General features: G+C 42.0%; 1 protein-coding gene across 5 annotated transcripts in view; it reads left to right on the top strand.

Moving 5' to 3' along the window:
- snx13 (sorting nexin 13) overlaps positions 1–18110 on the top strand; it is a 172880-nt gene that overhangs the window by 66314 nt on the left and 88456 nt on the right. For all 5 annotated transcript variants that reach the window (XM_041184463.1, XM_041184464.1, XM_041184462.1 and 2 more), the window contains one exon: positions 2234–2346. In XM_041184463.1, the coding sequence (XP_041040397.1) occupies positions 2234–2346 (113 nt within the window). The remainder of the gene's footprint in view (positions 1–2233; positions 2347–18110) is intronic.

Here is an 18110-nt window from a genome sequence, read left to right as displayed (position 1 = left end):
TTGAATGCTCAAATAACTATTCATGTGTCTGGTTATCATTTCCTGTGAAATCATGAGCAATTATATTGTGAATCTAAAATGGACGTCTGTTAATTGTATTTCTGTGGAAAGATTATCATGTCTGTAGCCTGGGGAATGGAGTTGGACAGTATTATCTAGTTGAAGCCTCAACCATTAATCCCTTTATATTCAAATTAGTGATCATTTGAAGAACATTGAGAACTAACAAGGAATTGCCTCCATTGTTGCTAGGATTGAAAATAGCAAAACTTCTTCATTTGTGCCCTTAATAGTTCGACCATTGAATTAAGAAACCTAATTCTGTATTTTTAAGTATTAGCAATACTGTACCTGCATGAAGAAAATGTGAATGTCTAATGCTTGTTAATTTGAATTGTGAGCATCTGCAGCTAATTTGAGAGGTCTGCCCAGAGGCCTATTGATAGATAAAAACAAAAAAACTGCGGATGCTGGAAATCCAAAACAAAAACAGAATTACCTGGAAAAACTCAGCAGGTCTGGCAGCATCGGCGGAGAAGAAAAGAGTTGACGTTTCGAGTCCTCATGACCCTTCGACAGAACTTGAGTTCGAGTCCAAGAAAGAATTTCAACTCTTTCTTGGACTCAAACTCAAGTTCTGTCGAAGGGTCATGAGGACTCAAAACGTCAACTCTTTTCTTCTCCGCCGATGCTGCCAGACCTGCTGAGTTTTTCCAGGTAATTCTGTTTTTGTTTTGGCCTATTGATAGGAATGTATTCTGTTAGTTAATCTAGTTTTATCTAAAGGCTGAATCTGAATTGTGCATGGAAGGGAGGAAGAATTGGCCTGCCCACTTATAAACCTTCAAACACAATGGCAGCATCTTGCACTTGTAATTACAGCTAGATGGTCAGCGTTTGCCACCATTACTCTTGGAAACTTTCAGCAACATCTGGTGTTCTCACAGGCAGATAAATATGGAAATCCAGAAACTGCTATAAGTGATACCCCCTCCTCTACTCGGTGCAGTATTGAAGGCCTCACAGAAGGGAATCATATAAATCACTTGAATTGATTTGAACTTCCACTGTCAGTCTTGCTCTAAAAACCTTGGATAAAAGGTCTTGTTGAATGAGGTGTAACTGGGATTTTGATAGCATACCAAGTCATAATTACTGCTGAGCAACCCAGCTAGTTCTGATAAAAGTTATATTTGTGTAATGTTAAATTTTTTTTATGGTAACATTTCATTTTAAAATTTAAGATTTTAAAACTTTTTTAAAAAAAATTCATTTTTGATAATTCAGCTTTGTCTTAATCATGTGTATGCCCCAATCTTTATTTCTCTCTATAAAATGATTGAAAATGAAGGCTGATAAGTGTTTTTTACTTCCTGGTTTGCTGCCTAAGAATTTTTCAGTGTGATTGGTTGCTAACCCTGCTTCATGACATCCTTGTTGCTATTTTTGTGTTATGAGAATTGTGCTTTGAAAATGTACTTCAAAAAATCTTTTAAACTGACTTCCAGTCCTAGTTCTTTATATGTAAAGGTGGTGACAGGATCTGGTTCAATTTGTTTGTTGTGTGATTTCTAATTCTACAAAATATACAACTTTATCCTGAACAAGATGGTTAGGTGTAATTTTGTTGGTATGTGGTGAGCAATTAGTGCAAGGGCAAAGTATCTTGGAGTAATTGTTAATCCTGTGCTACTCATCTCCTATTCAAGACAAAAAAGATTTCATGTGGAATGTAGGCTGTTTGTTGAAACTGATTTAGTGAACCTAAATATTGAGAGGCTGAATTGTTCTGACATAATGTATGTCTTGAGGGGGTGTGGGGGGTGGATGGGGGCAAGTGCGATCGGGTAGGAAATGGGATTACATTGAGCATCAATTGTTAGTGCAATTAGTAAGTTAATGAGCCAATCGAGGGAACCATTGATTTCTTTTTCAAGAGTCCGCACTGTCAGCAGGACTTCACATGCATTGCATGATACCCATAGCATGTGATCGCAGAGAGGTGGTGAATGTTATTGGGGAAAATTCCGTCCTATATCTTTAAATGTAAATCTATTCTACATTCATGCCTGATTAAAATTGAGTTCCACTGGTTTTATTTCCTGAGTTGGGTTGTAATTTACTATCAGGTTATTTATGCTGTAAGTTATTTCCGTTTTTATCAAGCACAGTAAAGCCATGCCTTTGTGTTTACTTCCCTCTCATGTGTTTACAATTCTTTTTGTTGTTTCAGGTCGGTGTTTCCATATGGGGATGGGGAGGCCTTGGTGTCGTTCTTTTTCTAGTCACTTTTGGACCTTTTGCTATATTTTACTTTGCGTTTTATATCCTGTGCTTTCTTGGTGGGTGAGTATAACCATTTTGTTACAGCGTGTTATCTTTTGCTATCTAACAGATTAATAGATACATTTAAAAGTGTTATTTCTGGACCATATTATCTACCATCTTAACTATTTGGGGCTGTGATCTTTCATTGCAAATCAAACATGGAAGCATTGTAGTGTAGCTCTCGGGACATATGTCAGTCTCTGTTACACATAATTTGAAGTTAGAAGTTGCCTATGAAAAATTAAAAATCTGATTTGCTATTTTGTGCGTTGAAAGGCTTTTAAAATCCTATTCAGATGTTGAAAATGATATTAAAGTTAAATTTTGAAAAAATGCTAGTTTTGCTGGATGTGGAAAGAACATTTGTGTTCCAGCTGTCACTCCTATCTGGCTTAATGTGCTAGTGATCACTTGGTTATGATTAGTGTGCCATCAATTGTGTGGTTACAACGGATCCCATTCATTTACAGACCCTTACCACTTTTTTCACTATTGCTTGTGAGTGTTGCAGAAGCTTTCAAGTGTACTAATCGGTTAAATGGGTCTGGATCCAGTGTGACAGTGGCAGGGAGATTATCCAGGCTGGAATAGAGGTGATTTTAAGTTTTACACAGATGAGCTAGTTACCAAATATAAATCTAACAACTTAGTCTTTATTTTTCTTTGAGAGAAGCATCACTTAATGGCCACATTGGTGCTCGACCTTTTTGTCTGTAGTTAAGTAATAGTATATAAAAATTCTTCCATTAAATCTTTTGAGTGCTTGATCAGAGTAGCTGTGGCTGCTCCCTCATTTACTATCCACATCCAGCTGCCTTTCTTCAGCTTAGCCTTACCCTCTACTACCCGCACAAAATTAGCTTTTCCCAAGATTTGTAGTTGCACCTGTGCTTTTGACTTTTTTGTTCTCACTAAGTTGTTTGCCATCTACAGTTTTTCACTCCTCAGGTAATTTTTGAAAACTGCAAACTTGCATGTACCTGATACATGATTAACCTAGTCATTCGTGACCATAATCTATCACCATGAACTGTGCTGTCCCTAGCTTCTCAGCCAAATTGTCCTGTTACTCCGGAATGGAAGGCAAGGGCAATTGACAGCATATTTTTCTCCATGACTCACTGCTTCTTCAAATACCTTTCCTTTGCCCTCACCTGTAACGTCATGGTTTTCTGTTCAAACCACTGTTATCACTTTCTTTGGAAAGGCCACTCCTTGGCCCGTCCTCCATTTATCATGAATTGTCAGATTGTCATTTTTTTAAAAACAACTTGTTCACTCATCCTTTAAAAGACCAGAAACCTGCTGCTCTTACCCATATTTGGCCTATATGTGACTCCAGTCTCACACCAATGTGATTCGCTGACCTTTGACTTCCCTTTGAAATGGTCACTCTGTCGAGGCTGTTGATATAGGTGATAAATGCCAGCCTTGCCAGTGACACCCATATCCCATAGAATGAATAAGGAACGATTGCCATCTTCACAGCCCTCTGTCTTTACAATCTGCATTTACGTAGTGTCTTTAATGTGCTATTGTAAATAGTGCTATTTCCTTTGGATAGCAAACATTCATTTATTTGAGGAATTGTCTGTTGCAAGTAGTCCAGAACAGACAGGCAGATGTATGCCTGAATTCAAACTTGGGTAGATCCCTATAAACAATTAAATGCTGAAAATTGCTTTATATTGTATTTGAATAATATCTGTACTACAAATACATGCAAGTATTAAATCAGTTTCTATTGAAGTTCTATTAAGCAAATCAGATCTTACAAAAATTATGAGCATGTATACTTTTGCTGTAGAGTAGTATTTCATTTCCGAGTACAACACACCACCTATTTCTCTCAGCTTTTTGGAAAAAGAGATCATAAAGTGCTTTTTTTTTCTTGCATGTTAATGGAATGATGGAATGATCCTACAGAGAGTGCACAAAAGAAATTATATTACCCCGTTAGCTGATTCTTTGTAGCCAAGAATATTTCTCCACTTCATTCATACATGTCATGTATTTAGTATTAAATTATATTTCTATCAAGTCAAATTGTGGCATCATCTGTTTAGTGGTGTAGGAAATGTTGAACCAAATATGATATGAAGAAATAGATTTATGAAGAATTAGGATTTATCACCTATGTCTAGGGTTTTATAAATAATGGTGTTTGGCTAGGCAGTCATTCCAAGTAAAATGACCTGTGTGAAGAAACTTGCAACCTGGAATGAATTTACATTTATAGTGCCACTTTACAAAGATTTACTATTGGGTGTTACTACACTTGTAAGACTTCAAGGACATAACCCAAAACTCATTGTAGTACATCTACTTTGTTTAATAATGTCTGATAATGAGATTCCGTGCCAGTGCTTACCTAAAAAGTTAGAAGCATTTAACCTAACGCTAACAAGAGATAGTTTTCAAGGTTAGTGTGTGCACTTGGCAAAGTCAAAAGTGCAAAATAGCACAAACAAGTTAACTTTTTAACTTTGATTTTAATTTCAGAAGGCACACCCTCTTCCATGTAGCTGAAGTATTGCAAGGTTTTTGTGGTTTTGAGATGGCAATGATTCTCGCCTTATTAAATTGCCTCATTGTCTGGCTAACAGAAAAAACAATCTTCTAAGATTGTGCTTTACCTCAATCTCAAAAGTTTTGAAGAGCTTCATCTATTATATGTCCCTGTTTGGGCTTATGGTGACTGGAAAATGTGCTGATTGGGAAATTAAAGGCCAAACCTGTATTCCATCACTCCTTGTATTGTTGCTGTGAGTAGGCTGTTTCCACAGGATGGTTATTACAAGAGGTTTCATGGATCTTCTGTCAATTTTATGAAAGTACATTTAACTCCACCCTATGCTTTTAACCCTCAGGCTAGGATCATCATAGTAATTAAGCCAATGTTATTCTTGGTTCCACTTAAGTAGTTGTCTATTAATGTATTTAATTTTGTATTTAAACAGTTTATTTATGATCATAAACTGCTTTTTATAGATACAAAAATTGCTGGAAGAAGCAAAGTAGGTAAATAAGGTGATTTTTTTTTTTTAAAAAGCAAACCAAACATTGGGATTTATTCCTAGAGGGCTAGAATTTAATGGTTGGGAAGCCTTGTTAAACTACTGTAGATCCTTAGTTAGATCAGACTTGGAGTATTGTGAAAAGTTCAGGTCTCTGTATGACAAACAGTAATCCACTATTTTCAAAAGCCCCAGTGTGTTTTGAATTTTCAGTAGTTTTCCAGATTGGAGGAAGTTATAAGTGATGTCCCCCAGTGATAGGCTTTAGGACTAGTGTTCTTTTTGATATATATTACTGAGCCTTACTTGGGAATACAGGGTAGAATATCAAATTTTGTAGTTGCCATGAAATTCAGAAGTGTACTTAACTCTCAAAAAGGGATTGGATAAACATGTGAAAGTAAAGGAAATTTTAGGTCACTGAAGAAGAGGAGTGCAGCTGGTACAGGCATGTAGGGCCAAATGGCCGCCACCTGTATCAATTTATGATTCTATATTATTAAAAGGATATAGAGGCATTGAGAAAGGTGCAAATGAATACTCCAAGGATGGTGCCAGAATTGAAAGGTTACCATCTATTGGGAAAGACTGAAAAGGCTGGAAAAATGCAACGCTAAAAGGTGATCTAACAGAGGCTTTAAACAATGATATGTTTGATAGGGTAGACATAAAGATGGTCCCACATATAGGGACCATCTCATAAATTTAAGTTTGTTATTAATAAATCCAATAGGGAATTCAGCAGAAATGTCTTTACCCCAAACAGTAGTAGGAAGATGGAACATGTCACTACAGGGAGTAGTTGAGGCAGATAGCATGGATGCATCTTTAAGGGAAAAAAGATACATGAGTGAGAAAGAAATACAGGATTATGTCTGCCTTAAGCCTGAGGTGATGGCACCGGCATTTCAAGCACTGAGGTCAACGCTGGTAGGATAGCGGTCACCATAGAGTCCTTGGTCCAGGACATAGGTCCCGCACTGCTGCGTGGGCTGAACTCTATTGCTGACGCCATAGTTGGCCTCCAGCAGTGTCAATGTGAGAGGGGTGCAAGGCAGCTGGATCACACACCAGCTTCCCCTTCTCAAGGAGTCAGCCAGGGGCCTTCGGGCACATATATGGAGGAGGATCAGCAGGTGCACGCCCTGGAATTATCCACCCAGGTGGCTCCAGGAGTGTCCGGCCCATCCGAATTCCCTCTTGCTGTGGCACCAGCAGCTCCAGCTCCGCAAGCTGAGAAGGGAGTCACAGACACACAGCAGGACCCCGAAAGCAGACCAGGGACCCTTCAGGTCTTGGCTCTCCAGAGGAAGCCTGTCAAGGTCATCACGGAGAGGGTGTAGCAGTCAGCAGGCTTCCTCCACCTGCGCTGTGGATGTCGGGGGCGCACCAAGACATAGCGGCAGGGTTAGGAAGATTAAGAAGATGTAGTTTCACAGCCTGGGCGTGGGTGTTAATCACGTACATAACGTTTACTGGTGTAAATAAACTCCCAAGAATGTCCCCTTGCCTGTAGATATTTGTTCTGATGAACAGTGTTCGTGTCACTCAGATGTGAAGCCTTAGTTCCTGCATAAGATAAAGGCAAGTGTCTCAGTCCAGGGTCTTTTCCCCGTGCATTGTGCAGCCTTCAAACTAATGTGATGGTCTGGCTTCACACTCCCTGGACACATTAGTGATGGTGCTTGTCATTGATGCCAGAATGTTGTGGGCAGGTTTCACAGAGTTCTTTTATTCTCTGTGCTCTCAGGTGGGTTGGCCCCATCTCTTCAGCATGTGCTCCTGAAGGGGTCAGGTGCATTTAAAATTTCAGGCTGCGTCTCCCTGGTATGACCCTGATCACAGAGCTTAAGCGAGCTGCCCTCGGCCAGTCAGGAGTCAGACAGTCATATGTGAAGATCTAGGAGTGTCCTCACTGCATGATGTCGTCATCATCCTCACGGAACCAAGCATCTATTAGGTCCTCCGCTGCATCTCCATGACAGGAGCCTTATCACAGAGGGCATGTGCACTGTCATCAGCCAGACTCAGACATTCACAATGCAACATGAGGATCTGTGGTGTCTCCTCACTGCATGTTGTTGTCATCCTCCACAAATCTGCCAGCTATGAAGGCCTCCCGAATGCGCCTGCCTTGTCTGGCCAGTGCAGTGGCCTCATCACCGTCGATATCGCCTTTGAGACTTCCTCACCCTCATCCCCGTTGTTCATCGGAGGAGACGCCCAGCTCCTCTACCCGTTGCAGTACCAGGTTGTCTATGGCATAGCATGCAACAATGATGCATGGCACCCTCAGTGGGTGATATTGCAGGGCTCCACCAGACCAGTCCAGGCACCAGAATCTCATTTTCAGCATTCCGATGATTTGCTCCACCAAAGTGCAAGTTACAGCATGAGCCTCCTTGTATCTTTTGCTCTTCTGCATTCTGAGGCTGCCGCATGGTGCCATCAGTCATATCCTCTGCAGGTTGCCCTTGTTCCTGAGGAGCCATCCCCACAGCCTTTGTGGGCCTGGAACATGTCAGGGATCTAAGACCTACTGAGAATACAGGAGCTATGGATGTTCCCTAGGAACCATGTGCAGAACTGCAGGATGTGTTTGTGGTGGTCGCACACCAGCTGAACATTCAGCAAGTGGAAGCCCTTGAGGTTGACATAGTTGACAGTTTGATGCGACAGAGATCTGAGCACCACTTGAGTGCACTCGATGGCACCCTGCACCTGTGGAAAACCTGCCACCTTGGAAAATCCCAGCACTCTTGCATCCTGGCTTTCTTGTGCTGGGCAAAATGCACAAAATTGTGTACCTTCGTGAAGATGTTGTCCGTGACTTCATGGATGCATTTTTGGATGGAGGCTTGCGATTTTCCACAGAGGTCGCCTGTGAAGTCCTGAAAGGAGCCACTGGTGTAAAACTTGAGTGCCATTATCACTTGCACTGCCACTGGCAGTGGATGCCAGTCCATGTCCCTGTGGCATCAAATCCTACAGCAGGTGGCAGATGTGACTGACCCGTTCCCTAGGTATGCGCAGTCTTCAGCGAAAGGTGGCATCTATAGACCCTGGGTCTAGCTAGGCGATGGCTCGTTCTGGCTCTTCAGCGGCATATGCGGGAGCCCCATCAGCCCCTTCCTGAGGGTGCTACTCCTCCCTTTGTGCAGCCAAGTGCCTCAGTTGCTCTCTTCTGCTTCATCTCCACGCTCAGTATGCCATGAGGGGCACAGCTATGTCACCAGGCTCTACGTTCTTGACATTGTACTCCTGCAGGATGAGAGAGATGCACGAGTGTGCTAAGAACCTCTGTTGGTTAAGTGTGAAGACCCCCTAACACATCCCTGAGATTGCTGGCCACTACTTGGATGGCCAGAGTTTAGTGCACTGCATGGCTGCCCAAAATCCCACCCACCTCCACTCCACTCCACTTGACCAGTTGATAGAAGCTTTGCCCGCTGGACTGCAAGGTTGCACTGTTAGCTTGAATCAAGGGTTTGATTGGTCCAAACCAGGATGACATTGCTATGGGTTGTGAGCATCTCCACCAGTGCTCCATGGCCAGTTTCAGCAAGGAGATTGTACAACATGCGCAGGCGTCCAATTGTCCTGCAGTCCACTAAAAATCTTATTAGTTTGCAGTTTGTACCCGAGGGGTGAAAAAGCTCTGGAGCGTTTAGTGGCACTTTCTTGCCTCTGCGTTGCTTGAGTGGGCAGAATGGTCACTTTATATAAATTTCTCTAATGCGTGGTCACTTCTCACCCCACCCACCTGCCATGCCACCGCCTCAAGGAAAGAGGTGCTGCATAGTCAGTATGAGGAGCTGGATACCAAAATAAAAAAGGTGGTAACCTCTGGATTATTACCTGAGCCACGTGCAAATTGGCATAGGGCAGTTAAGATTAGAGGGATGAATGCATGGCTCATGAACAGGTGTGGGAGAAGTGGGTTCTGATTCGTGGAATCATTCTTATGAATCTCCTCTGTACTCTCTCCAACACCTTCACATCCTTCTTCCGGTATGGCACGCAGAACTAGACGCAGTACTGCAGATGACGCCTAACTAGCGGCTTATACAAGTTCAACATGACCTCCTTACTCTTGTACTCAATACCCCTATTAATAAAGCCTGAGATACTATACGCTTTGTTAACTGCTTTCTGAGCATGCCCTGCCATCTTCAGTGACCTATGTAAGTATACACCAAGATCCCGCTGTTCCTGCATCTCCTTTAGAGCCTCTCCTTTTATTTTATACTATATCACCATGTTTTTCCTGCCAAAATGAATCACCTCACACTTCTTTGCATTGAACTTCATGCGTCAATCATCTGCCCAATCCACCATCATGTCTATGTCCTTCTGCAGTTCAAGACTATCCCCGTCACAGTTGACAACTAAGAGTGACTTCGTATCATCTGCAAATTTTGAAACCGTGCCCTGCACACCACAGTCTAGGTCATTAATATATAATGGAAAGAGCAAGGGTCCCAACACTGACCCCTGGGGCACTCCGCGACAAACCATCCTCCTCTCTGAAAATCAATCATTTATCACTGCTCTGCTTCTTGCCACTCAGCCAATTTCTTATCCAAGTGCCAACTTTCCTTTTTATTTTGTCTGTGGTGTGGCACTGTATCAAATGCCTTTTGAAAATCCAAATACACCAAATCAACCTTCTTTGTTACCTCCTCAAAAAACTCCAAATTAAACACAGTTTTCCCTTAATGAATCCATGCTGGCTTTCCTTAATTATCCTGCACTTGTCTAAGCGACTATTGATTAACCAATTATTGGAGCTCTTTGAAGAAGTAATATGTGCTGTAGATAATGGGGAACCGGTAGATTTACTGTACTTAGATTTTCAGAAGGCATTTGACAAGGTGCTGCATCAAAGGCTATTGTGGAAATTAAAAGCTCATGTTGTAGCAGGTGACATAGGCATGGATAGAAGATTGGCTAGCTTACAAGAAACACATTAGGCATAAATGGGTCATTTTCTGGTTGCAGGATGTGACAAGTAGTGTTCCATAGGGGTCAGTGCTGGGGCCTCAACTCTTTACAATTTATATAATGGTTTGAATGAAGGGACCGATGGCATGGTTGGTAAATTTGTGGATGACACAAAGGTAGGAAAGTAAGTTGTGAAGAGGACATGAGGCTACAAAAGGTTATAGGTAAGTTAAGTGAGTGGGCAAAGATCTGGCAAATGGAGTATAACGTGAGGTTGTCGATTTTGGCAGGATGACTTAAAAAAGGAAATTTATTATCTTGCAGAACTTTGAGATAGAGGAATATGGGTGTTCTAGTGCGTGAATCACAAAAGATTAGTATGCAGGTACAGCGAGTAATTAGGAAAGCTAATAGAATGTTATAATTTGAGAGTGGAATTGAATACAAAAGTAGAGAGGTACAAGGTACCTGTGAGGCCTCACCTGGAGTACTGTGTACAGTACAGGCCTCTTTATTTAAGGAAGGATGTAAATGCGTTGGAAGAAGCTCAGAGAATGTTTACCAGGTTAATACCTAGAATGGTTGGGTTATCTTGTGAGGAAAGGCTAGTCTTGTATCCGCTGGAGTTTAGGAGAGCTAAGAGGTGACTTGATTTAAACACATAAGATCCTGAAGGACTTGACATGGTGGATGTGGAAAGGATGCTTCCTCCTATGGGAGAATCTAGAAGTAGGGGTCACTCCTTAAAAATAAGGAGCCACCCATTTAAGACAGAAATGAGGAAAAATTTTTTCTGAGGATTGTGAGATTTTGATATTCTCTTCCTCAAAAGGTGGTTGAGGCAGAGTCTTGGAAAACTTTAAGACAGAGGTAGATAGATCTTTGATATGCAAGGGGATGAAAGGTTATCGGAAGTAGGCAGGAATGTGAAGTTGAGGTTAAAATTAGATCAGCCAAGATCTTATTGAATGGTGCAGCAGACTCGAGGGCCAAGTGGCCGACTACTCCTAATTCATGCGTTGAAAGATTTGTGCCCCTTGACTTTGCCATCTTGTGGTCTTGCCCATACAATAGGATAAGGCCATCTCTGATCGCTTTCCACCCACATCCATCTTCCATGACAGAACCCTGCCTCCTTCTGTATCTGTCCCTGGGGGCGGTGGGGTGGGGGGGACTGTCCCCCAATTCACTTACAACTGCACTGTCGAATCACAGCCGTGTAACCTTTTGTCCTCCATTCGCCACAACATTTCAGCAGCTGCTGGTTTGCTCAACTGTACATTCACCTCTACTTTTACCCTGGTCCCCAATAAAACTATTACTCTCTCTTTTACCTTGACCATTTCCTCTAGAATGGCCCTTTATCTCTGCTTATTTAAGTCCAAGGATCGTAGACTTGAAAGGCTATGGTGAACAATTGGTTTAGCCATCCCCACTTAAAACACCATCTGGTCTTACTCTCGCCTGCTAAAACTGCTCACTATTCAAAGATAATCACAGGCAATTGCACTCTACTCTTAACCCCTCTCTCCCCTGCTTCTCCCACCCTTGCAACATTAAGTGTAAGACATTCATTAAGATTGAGACCATCCCATCAGCTGCCTCTGCTGCGTTCCTTCCATTAGCCCACCAGGCCAAACTTTATCTAATCCCCCCACCCTACACACACACACACACACACACACACACACACACACACACACACACACACACACACACACACACACACACACACACACACACACACACACACACACACACACACACACACACACCCCACCCCCCCAAAACCTAGCCCTGAATTCACATCTTTCTGTTACTCTTCTCTTTGCAGTGTGTCCTCTCCAGGCTCATTTTGTCCATATACGCCACCTACTCTCTCAAGTTCCACTCCTGATCTCCTTGTTAGCTGATATTGTTCCTGGCCCTCTCCCTTTAAGTCTGCCATCATCTCATCTCTCCCATTTATAAAAAAAAATCCTTGATCATACTGCCCTTGCAAGCTACTGCCCTGTCTCCAAAGTCCATGAACATGTTGTTGCCTCCAAAATTTATGCTCATATTTCCTGGAGCTCCATGTCTGAATCTCTCCAATCAGGTTTTTGGCCATGTCATAGTACCAAAACAGCTCTTATCAATGTCACAAATGACATCTATGTAGCTTTGATGAAGGTAAACTTCCCTTCTTTGTTCTACTCTACCTGTCTGCAGCCTTTGACATGGTTGACCACACCATCCTCCTTCAAGCTTCTCTACTGTCATCCAGATAACTCGGCTGCTTTCACCTGGTTCCATCCTTATCTGTATGATTGTATCCAGAGTATAACTTGCAATGACTTCTCTTTCTCCTCCTGCACTGCCACATCTGGTGTTCCCCAAGGATCAATCCTTGGCTCTTCCTATTTCAATCTTCATGCTGCACCTTGGTGACATTGGCGACATCTTCCAAAGCACAGCATTAGTTTTCATATGTATACTGATAACACCCAGCTCTACTTCAACACCACCTCTTTTGATTCCTCCACTATTGCTAAACGATCAGACCACTTATCCGACATTCAGTCCTGGATGAGCAAAAATTTCCTTAAATATTGGGAAGAGTGAAATGACCTTTTTTTGTCCCCACTCCAAACTCTGTTCCCTCGGTACCAACTTCACCCCTCTCCCTGAAGACATCCTGTGACTAAACCAGTCTGTTTGCAACTTTGGTGTCATGTTTGACCCTAAGATCAGCTTCCGACCCCACATTTGTGCTATCACTAAAACTGTCTATTTCCATCTCCGTAATGTCACCTGACTTAGCCCCTATCTCAGCTCATGTGCTGTTCAAACCGTCATTCATGCCTTGGTTACATTTAGACTTGACTGCTCAAATATACTCCTGGCTGGTCTCCCACATTCTACCTTCTGTAAGCTTGGGATTGTCCAAAGTTTTGCTGCTCTGTCTTAACTCACACTAAGTCATGTTCACCTATCACTTCTGTGCCTTTAACAAATTTGTGCTTTCATTTATTAGCCCACATTTTTTCAAGTGCCAATTCTTTGTGTCCTGGATTATTGTGTATCAAAGTTTTCCCAACACTGACACTGAATAGATTTGCCTGTAGTTGCCGGGTTTATCCCTGTCCCCTTTTTTAAAATGGGGATCTAACTCTTGGAATTCTCCAGTTCTGTGGAAACATACCCATTTTAAAAGAGGATAGGAAGATTTTGGCTAAAGCCTCTGCAATTTCCACCCTTACTTCTCTCTGTAACCTAGGATGCATCCAAACCAGGTGATTTATTTTACTTGGAGGACTGCCAACCTTTCAACTGCATCTCTTTATTTTTATCCTATTGAGTATCACTTCTGTCTCTATTACTGCTATGTCGGTAGCATTCTCTTAGGTAAAGACAACTGCAAAGGCAATGCCCTTTTGTGTCCACAAGAATATTTGGCTTGCGGCCCTATCTGCGCCTGCAGGTGGATGTAAGAGATCCTATGGCACTATTTCAAAGAGCAGGGGTGTTAACCTTGGCCGATATTCCTCGATCAGTATCGCAAATCAGGTTACCTGGTCATTATCACTGGTTGTGGGAGGTTGTATGCGAATTAGCTGCTGCGTTTCTATATTATAACATGACAACACTCTTCAAAGATACTTAATTGGCTGGAAAGTGCTTTGGGATATCCTGTGGGTGTGAAAGGCACTATATTAATGCTAATTTTTTTTCATGATGCTAAAATAGCTGAAGATGAAGTTGAAAGAGACCCAGAATTGCCATGTTCAACATGCTCAGGCAGTGCAGAGCAGCAATCAAAAAGCCAATAGAATGTTGAACCCAAATAGTAAATATTGTGAATCAGGAGTAGTAGTGATCAAGCTGTACAATGGTTTGGTCAGCACCTTGAGTGCTATATCGCATTCTCGTCCCCAAGAAACTAGGAAGATGCATTTAAAATCCTGGCTCCAGGATGGGAATCTCCAATGTCAGAATTATGAATTATGCAAGGTGATAATTCTAAATTAAGAAAGTAAATCCCATGGAAAAGGTTAATCTAGATTACTTCTTGAAATTACAGTGAGAGTAGGTTGAGGAAACACTTTTTGATCTTATATAAGGTTTATCTACTGAAAGCATGATATTCTTTGCGATTAATGGGAAATGGACTTCTAGGCACAGTGTTGAAGGCATTATTTCTGCATTGTTTAACAAATGATTTAAAGCCTGTGGGCATTGTTACAGATCAACAAGAGCTGATATCTGTCTTTGCCACAGCAAAAAAAAATCTTGTTTGACATAAACAGTTGAGCCTCTTCTACAATCTTCAATGTACAGGAAGGAGCTTTCAATTTTTCTTTATACTTTAGGGTAAGTTCTTGTGCTATTTTCTGTCAGGCCTCTAGGAAAGACTGAATCGACATGGTCAAGTGGCCACAATGGCTTAGACTAGGGGTATGGGGTAATTTTATATGGTGGCTCAGATCTGACATTTTACCATTGACATGGAGTATGTTCAGGAAAACATTTTTTGGACTGATTGGGGAAGAAAGTGTACATGTCACCAATATTTTACCTTTTAGATGTAAAACATACCCAATGTCTAACAATTTTTCAGCACTAAGTCCTACACCTCTAACCAGTGCCAGCAGTATGCTGCCGAAATATTGGTCTTTGCTTTATAGGCATCTTTGGCGGCCTTTCAAAATCAACATTGAATCAATTCAAATACATAAATTACTTCTTGATCCTGTTTCAGAATCCTTCTGTGGATTCTGTGGTGGAAAAAAAACTAGTAGAGTAAACAGGCTTCAAGTTCTGACTCATTACAGTTCTACAGCAGTCCTAAAGGGACCTATAAAAATTGCAGAGAAATGGGGAAACTAATTTGGTTACTATTGTCCAGATCTTGGCCCTCTTGTAATTTCCCCTCCCCTCATTGCAGCACTTAGCTGCAGTGTTGCAAAATTTAAAAGGAGCAATTCTCTCATGCTCTTGGAACTGTACTCAGGAGAAATTAATTTCTCATTTCAAGAGACTTGGCAACCTTAAATGTCCTGTGGACCAGATCAGAATGTTCCACGGGCTGCACTCGGGCCACAGCTCGTACACCACTCATTCATTACCCCCATCCACACCAAAATCCCAAACCTTCATTAGCCCTGAAAGGAGCTTTAATGTCCAGCACCAAGCCATACCTTTCTCAGTTAATAAACTATCTATAAATTGGATTGAGGGAAGAATCAGTCCAAGGACTAAGTGCCTATTATTAAACTATGTAGAAGAGTCCTAGTTGGCAAAAGGCGACTGCTCTTTTTCCTGGCCAACCATTGAATTAGCCACTGCATTTCCATGAACGGATGAGAAAATCAGGGCTATAATTAACAACTTTAATTATTCAACAACTTTGGATCTGGAGCTCCCTCCTCCATCCCCACCCCCTTTCTGTTTCTTCCCCCTTCCTTTTGTTTTTTCCAATAATTTATATAGATTTTTCTTTTCCCACCTATTTCCATTATTTCTAAATCTATATCTTTGATGCCCTGTTAGCCTTTCCACCCCACCCCCACTAGAGCTGTACCTTGAGTGTCCTGCCATCCATTCTTAATTAGCACATTCGTTTAGATAATATCACCACCTTCAATACCTCTTTTCTTCTGTCTGTGACATCTTTTGATTATCTGCTCCTATCACTGCTTGCTTGTCCCTACAACCACCACCCCCCCCACTTCTCTCTTCCCCCCCACCTTAAACCAGCTTATATTTCACCCCTCTCCTAATATTCACTCAGTTCTATTGAAGGGTCATGAGGACTCGAAACGCCAACTCATTGCTCATCTCTACCCTGCCTCAGCTCTTTTGCCAAAATCATCCATGCTTTGGTTACCTCCAGACTTGACTATTTAAGGCACACTTGGCTGGCCTCCCACATTCTACTCTCTGTAAATTTAAAGTCACCCAAAATTCTGTAGCCAATGTCCTAATTCATACCAAGTCCTATTCATCCATCACCCCTTTGCTCGCTGACCTACACTGGTGCCCAGTTAAACAATGCCTCAATTTTTAAAAGTTTTCATCCTTGCTTTCAAATCCCTCCATGGCTTGGCCTATACTTAATCTCCGAGATACCTGAGCTCCTCTAATTCTCGCCTCCTGACCATTCCTGATTTCAATAGCTCCACTGTTGTGGCAGTGCCTTCAGCTGCCTTGAACCTAAGCTCTAGAATTTCCTCCCTAAACCTCTCCATCTCTCTACTTCACTTTCCCCCCTTTAATACTTTCCTAAAAATATACCTCTTTGACCAGGCTTTTAGTCATGTGCCTTAATATCTCCTGTAGTTCAGTGTCATATTTTGTTTCATAATGCTACTATGAAGCGTTTGCAGATAAATGTTAAAGGTACTATATAAATATAGCCGTTCATAGTTTTTTGAAAGCGCAGTTCCTCATATTTCATGAGACTCACAGTAAGAAGATATTCAGCGGTATATGCCTCTACCTTTCCTCAAATTCATGTGAGTGATTTTCTTGGAACAAATCCAGGACTTGCGTGCAGAATCTTTTGAACAGGAGAAGTTGTTTAGTGGGGCTGTTGATCAAAGAAAAAGTTGCATCAGGCTAGGAAGAGAGATGTTATTCTCCAGAAACGTGGATGATTTTTAACTAATTCTGGGCTTAGGATCAAAATCCTTTGTTTTGCAGGAAACAATAAAGATGGGCATCCTTCCACTAGTTACTCAAATTATTCAGCTGGGGAAATAGGCTTGCTATAGATGACCGAAAAGAATGATAAAGCTGGGAGGTTAGTTTGGCGTGTTGAGTTATAGGATGTTGTAATGGCATCCATGATTTGCAGGGTCTGTGGGAGGTCAGCACCTTCTGCCTGCGGGCATGTTCCCCTTTGTACGCATTCTACAGGATTGTGTACAGTTGTGTCCTACATGTATCCCACATTGGGAGTTTCCATCTCAACTGCAGGTGCGGCTTCATCATGAAACGGGCTTGCAGACTGATGCTGCTGGAAATGGGACTGGCTCTAGGATCGTGCCCCAGGGCAGGAGAGCCAGAAATAGGCACGATTACCGAGTGGCCAGAGTGGAGGACCCGGGGATGGAGAGAAACACTGGAGTAAGAAGTCTGGCTGCTGGGCGCGTGTACACTGTGGGACTCCTGAGCATCTACCAGAGTGCGCATGTGTCCGCTCTTCCCAAGTGACTCTAGCTGACATGAAAACAGGCCCACGTGACCAGTTTTGCTGGAGGAGGCGGTTATGGCTCAGTTGAAAAAGGGGAACACAAAGGCTGGATCTGGCAGCGGGGTGAGAAGAAAAAATAAGGTTGTGCCGAGGAACTGATTGACCAGAACTGTCCAGATATTGGACAGGATTGTCACTGATGGTTCAGATAAAGGTAATGCTGGTGCAACCATGCCATCTAGGCCATCATGAACACAGCTGAAAAGGTTCTGGAGAAATGCTCCATTTTGTTGAAGATTGTACCTGCGGAACTTGGGGTTGAAGGGGAGCTGTTGTCTGATGAGAATTGGTGGCTAAATATTTGAAGAAAAAGAGCTGGAATTCTCCCTGAGGAAGATTAGAGCATTGAAGCACTTTGTGGCTGAAAGTGGTGCCATGTAGGCTGATTGGACTGCCTGATAAATCTGTGATGTCTATCTTTTTGATCTGTTTAATGTGCAATTTATGATTTATATCAACTATGATTTTTCTGTTAATTCATGTTTAATTTATGTTGATTTTGGCTTGATAAGGTTTTAAAAAGGTGAAATCTTGTCCATTGGTTTTTCACTGGGGTTCATTGGTAAATTTGGTTCTTGTGGTTT

Source organism: Carcharodon carcharias, chromosome 3 (assembly GCF_017639515.1).
Source record: "Carcharodon carcharias isolate sCarCar2 chromosome 3, sCarCar2.pri, whole genome shotgun sequence".
Classification (NCBI taxonomy): domain Eukaryota; kingdom Metazoa; phylum Chordata; class Chondrichthyes; order Lamniformes; family Lamnidae; genus Carcharodon; species Carcharodon carcharias.
This window is presented reverse-complemented; position numbering and strand designations above follow the sequence as displayed.